General features: G+C 37.7%; 1 protein-coding gene across 1 annotated transcript; it reads right to left on the bottom strand.

The window, feature by feature from the left end:
* Positions 1-249: 249 nt before the first annotated feature.
* LOC143877991 (ethylene-responsive transcription factor RAP2-2-like) lies at positions 250-3,674 on the bottom strand. The gene is made up of 3 exons (XM_077380364.1): positions 3,177-3,674; positions 672-1,609; positions 250-545 (listed from the first exon to the last, which is right to left on the bottom strand). The coding sequence occupies exons 1-2, from the start codon at positions 3,403-3,405 to the stop codon at positions 717-719; spliced, it is 1,122 nt and encodes a 373-aa protein (XP_077236479.1). The 5' UTR covers positions 3,406-3,674; the 3' UTR covers positions 250-545; positions 672-716.
* Positions 3,675-3,916: the final 242 nt, after the last annotated feature.

A 3,916-nucleotide genomic window follows, 5' to 3' on the forward strand; every position in this document is an offset into this window, starting at 1 on the left:
CGCCTCAAATTAGCTGACCCACTGACCCAAAACTGACCCATTGATCATTTGGAGGCACTGGTGGGTCATCCAAATTTACATAGGCCCATAGAAGACAAATACCCAATAACCCCAAGATCATATTTACAAAAATTCAAAAGTTCTCAAATGGATGCTTCTTCCAGCAAGAGTAAGAACATGTCCATCAATAACTTCGTTTGGCCATTCACCCACGGGGGCAAACCCAATATCATATCAGAATCCAAGTCATACAAGCCTAAAAAGGACTAATATCAAATAAAACATGCTGGCAAAACATAACAGAGTTCCATGTTCAAATACATAGCCGATAGTAACAAGGTCATGCTTATCAAGTTCTCAGTTTCAGCATCATATCACCATAAACACAGTCATCAAATCCAAAATACCCAAACTGGAAATAAATCATAAAAGCACAGAGATCTTAATCTATTACCTGTACTTCTATAAAGCAGATTGACTGATAATTCCTCACAGCTGAAGCATATCTGTTGAGATCTTCATTCCTCCACGACGAACACAGATTCCTGAAACAAAAAGGAGACTTGCTTTCAAGAAGACAATCCTAGAAAGAAACGATAAACCCAACAAGAAAAATATCTGAGAGATTATGAGGGCAGGATAAAAGGAGAAGGTGGTGAACTTATACTAACACTTTATCTTTATTTACAGAACAGCAGCAACCAGAACCAACATCTTCAATATACGCTACCGGCGTCCATCAGCAGGTCGTCAAAGCTCCAGAGATCCAAAGAGCTCCCACCATCCTGAGTTGCATCGCCAGAAATAAGACTCTCAATTGACGAATCTGTACTTCCATCGAGATAAGGGATCTCCAGGAACTTCATGCACGACTCAAAGGCTGACAGCTCTTCAGACAGTTTCGTTGCCATATTCTCATCTTCCGCCCCTGCATTTTTAGAATTTGTCTTTAGCTTCTTCATCGGATTTGCATCTTCTGCAAATTCAGATTCATCACATTCAAATGTTGCAGCAAGAATGGATGTGATCTCTGGTGTTTTCGGCTCCTTTTCCCATAGAAGGTCCGAACAATCAAACGAATTACTCCCTTGGTCTGAGTAAAAATTCATCCCTCCACCATCAGCAGGCACAGAACATTTGAATTCAGTTGGGTTTGCAATTGTAGATAAGGAGCCCACATTCCCAGATGGCTGAAAAGAGTCTTCCCCCATAAACCCAAAAGCACTATAGAAATCATTATCCATGCTGTTGTTGAAAGTGAAGGTTTGTTTAGGATCCGATTTCTCAGATGAATTTGCTTTCAATACTTTTGGAGAATTCTGTTTCATGGGGCGTTCTTGAGTGGCAAGGGGAGATTCTGACGGGAAATTCACCTTGGCTTTCTTTCCTCTAATCTTTCGAGCTTCAGCATCATAAGCTCTTGCAGCTTCTTCGGCGGTATTAAAAGTTCCAAGCCAAACCCGAACTCCTTTTCTTGGGTCCCTAATTTCGGCAGCCCATTTCCCCCATGGACGCTGTCGAATTCCCCTATACTGATTCTTTCTCTTCCTTTTTGCAGATTTCTCAGCCTGCCCATTGAATTCCACTGATTTTGCAGTAACAGATCCTCCTGTGAAGTATATAATAAAAATGAAACAAAAACATGCAATGGAAAAAAAAGCATAGGCAGAAAAAAGATGCACACGGACAAACAAACACACACACACACACATATTTGTTTAATTTTAATTCCTATCCATGAAAACAACTATTATTCGCAAAAAAAGTAACAAGAAAAATCAAATAGAACCACCAAAGACGTAGAAAAGCATCATTTTACCAACCAAGACCCGGATAAACAGCGACCAATCTCTCTCTCTCTCTCTCTCGCTCTCTCTTTTTTAATGGTAAACAGCGACCAATCTACAGATATCAATTGATGTTTCTAGTTGTTTTCCCCATAGATTGTTAACTATGAAAACAATAATAATTCACAAACAAAGTGAAGATAAATCAAATGGAACCACCCAAGGTAGAGGCAGAAAAGCATGAGTCTGTCAATCAAGATCCGAATGAAATAGCCAACAATCTACAAATATCAATTGATGTTTGTGATTGCTTTTCTCATAGATTGAATTTTTTATTTTTTTTTTGAAAGTAGATTGATTTGATTTTTTTTTTTGTTTGAATTGATTTGATAGATTGAATTTTTTTTTTTTTTGAAGGGCATGAAAACCCAAACACAGATATGCTTGCAGAAATTAGAAGTAATTACTCAGGAAAATTACTACGGCCAGATAACAAGGTAAAAATGGAAAAAGAAAAAGAAAAAGAGAGGAAACTAAAAGTTAGCTAAGAAGCAAGTGGGGATTATACATGATAATCTCATCTTTCTCTTTCTTTTTCACATATTCTGTTAATTAAGAGAAGATACAGAAAAGGACAATTCAAGCAGATTCAGAAAAAAGAAGAAATTGAGAGAAAGAGAGAATACAAAGAAAAATACAGAATATTTAGTACATATATACATCAATAACGCTATAAAATTCTTCTTTCTTGGCCTTTTTTCCCGATTGTAGAGGAAAAGTTGAACTTCTTATTTCAGTTGGTGCAGAAACTTCTGAAGATCATATTCCTTAAAACTGATAGGGTTAAACAAGAAATCTTAAGGCAAAAAAGCCAAAAAAATCCAAATCTATAAAGATTGCTATTGCGTACTCGCCCTTTTTCTGGTTTGATTAATGAAAAAAGCGATTCGATATCTGATAAAGAGATACGAAGAACCGTAAAACCCTAAAACGATACGCCAAAAGGAGCAACCATCTATAAACCCACTTCAACAAAATCAGAAAAACTGAAGAATTTAAAGGGGAAAAGAAGCAAAAGCGAAAGGAATATCTAGCACAGATTCAAACGAAAATACATGGAAGACCCAATCCTTATGATAAACAAAATGAAAAAGATGGAATTTCTGAGGAAAATGGGGAGCTTTGCCCTAGCAAAAATATATAAAGATCTAAACAAAAAGAGCCACATGGCCAAAAGGATCGGAGAGGGATGAGAAAATATCAAACGGAAAAAGAAAAAGAAGAAGAGCAAAAACCCAACATCAACAGAAAATAATAATTAAGAAACAGCTGAAAGAAGAGCAGAGTTAGAAAATGTTAACGATCTTAAAATCAAATCGCCTAGCATACCTGGGGAGAAAATCGATTCCGAAGGGATAAAGGGTTTGACATCTTCCTCGTCCGATTCATCCTTGAATTCTTGAAAGTCGGCCTCAAAATCATCTTCAACATCCCCCAGTTGAGGCTTCGAGTAGTGACCACCGGAAGCTTTTTTCAGCTCCGGCAACAGATAATCGGCGGTAACTCGCCGAGTTCTGCTAGCGGGGATATAATCCGAGATAATCGCTCCTCCACACATCTTTCAAAGCCGAGCAATAGAAACACAAAACAGAGATATGAATGTTTCGTTTTTTTTTTGTAAAGAGAGAGAAAACTAGGAAGGCTTTTGAGAGAGAAGAGATGGTCGGAAGGTGGGGGTGTATTTATTTATGACGAGGGAAATAGACAGAATACGTGTCGACAAAGATGTGGAGTGAGGAGAGGTTGTTTCTAAATTTTAAAAAGGGAGAAATGTAAAGACAGAAAATCAGCGGAAAAGCATGAGAAAAATGAGATCAGCGATTCTTCAGGGATGTCCTCAGGGGTGGCCAACCGGTTCGGTTCTCGCTTCTCGTTTCCTTTTTTTTCGGTTCTCGGTTCCATAAACCGTAAGAACCGAACCGAACCGTAGTACACAGTAGGACCGAACTGAACCGGACCGAACATAATCGGTTCAGTCCGGTTCGGTTCTTCGGTTCTAATGGCTAATTATTAATTATTAATTATAATTTATAAAAACTTTTAATTAAAGTTATAATATAAGTTACTTT

This window comes from Tasmannia lanceolata, unplaced genomic scaffold (genome assembly GCF_043159265.1).
Source record: "Tasmannia lanceolata isolate RefF3 unplaced genomic scaffold, GAP_Taslan_0.1 ptg000005l, whole genome shotgun sequence".
NCBI lineage: Eukaryota > Viridiplantae > Streptophyta > Magnoliopsida > Canellales > Winteraceae > Tasmannia > Tasmannia lanceolata.

Coding starts and splice junctions, on each gene's coding strand:
- LOC143877991 (XM_077380364.1), bottom strand. CDS start 3,405: ATGTGTGGAGGAGCGATTATCTCGGATTATATCCCCGCTAGCAGAACT. Junction 1,610..3,176: donor GGAATCGATTTTCTCCCCAG/GTATGCTAGGCG, acceptor TATACTTCACAG/GAGGATCTGTTACTGCAAAA.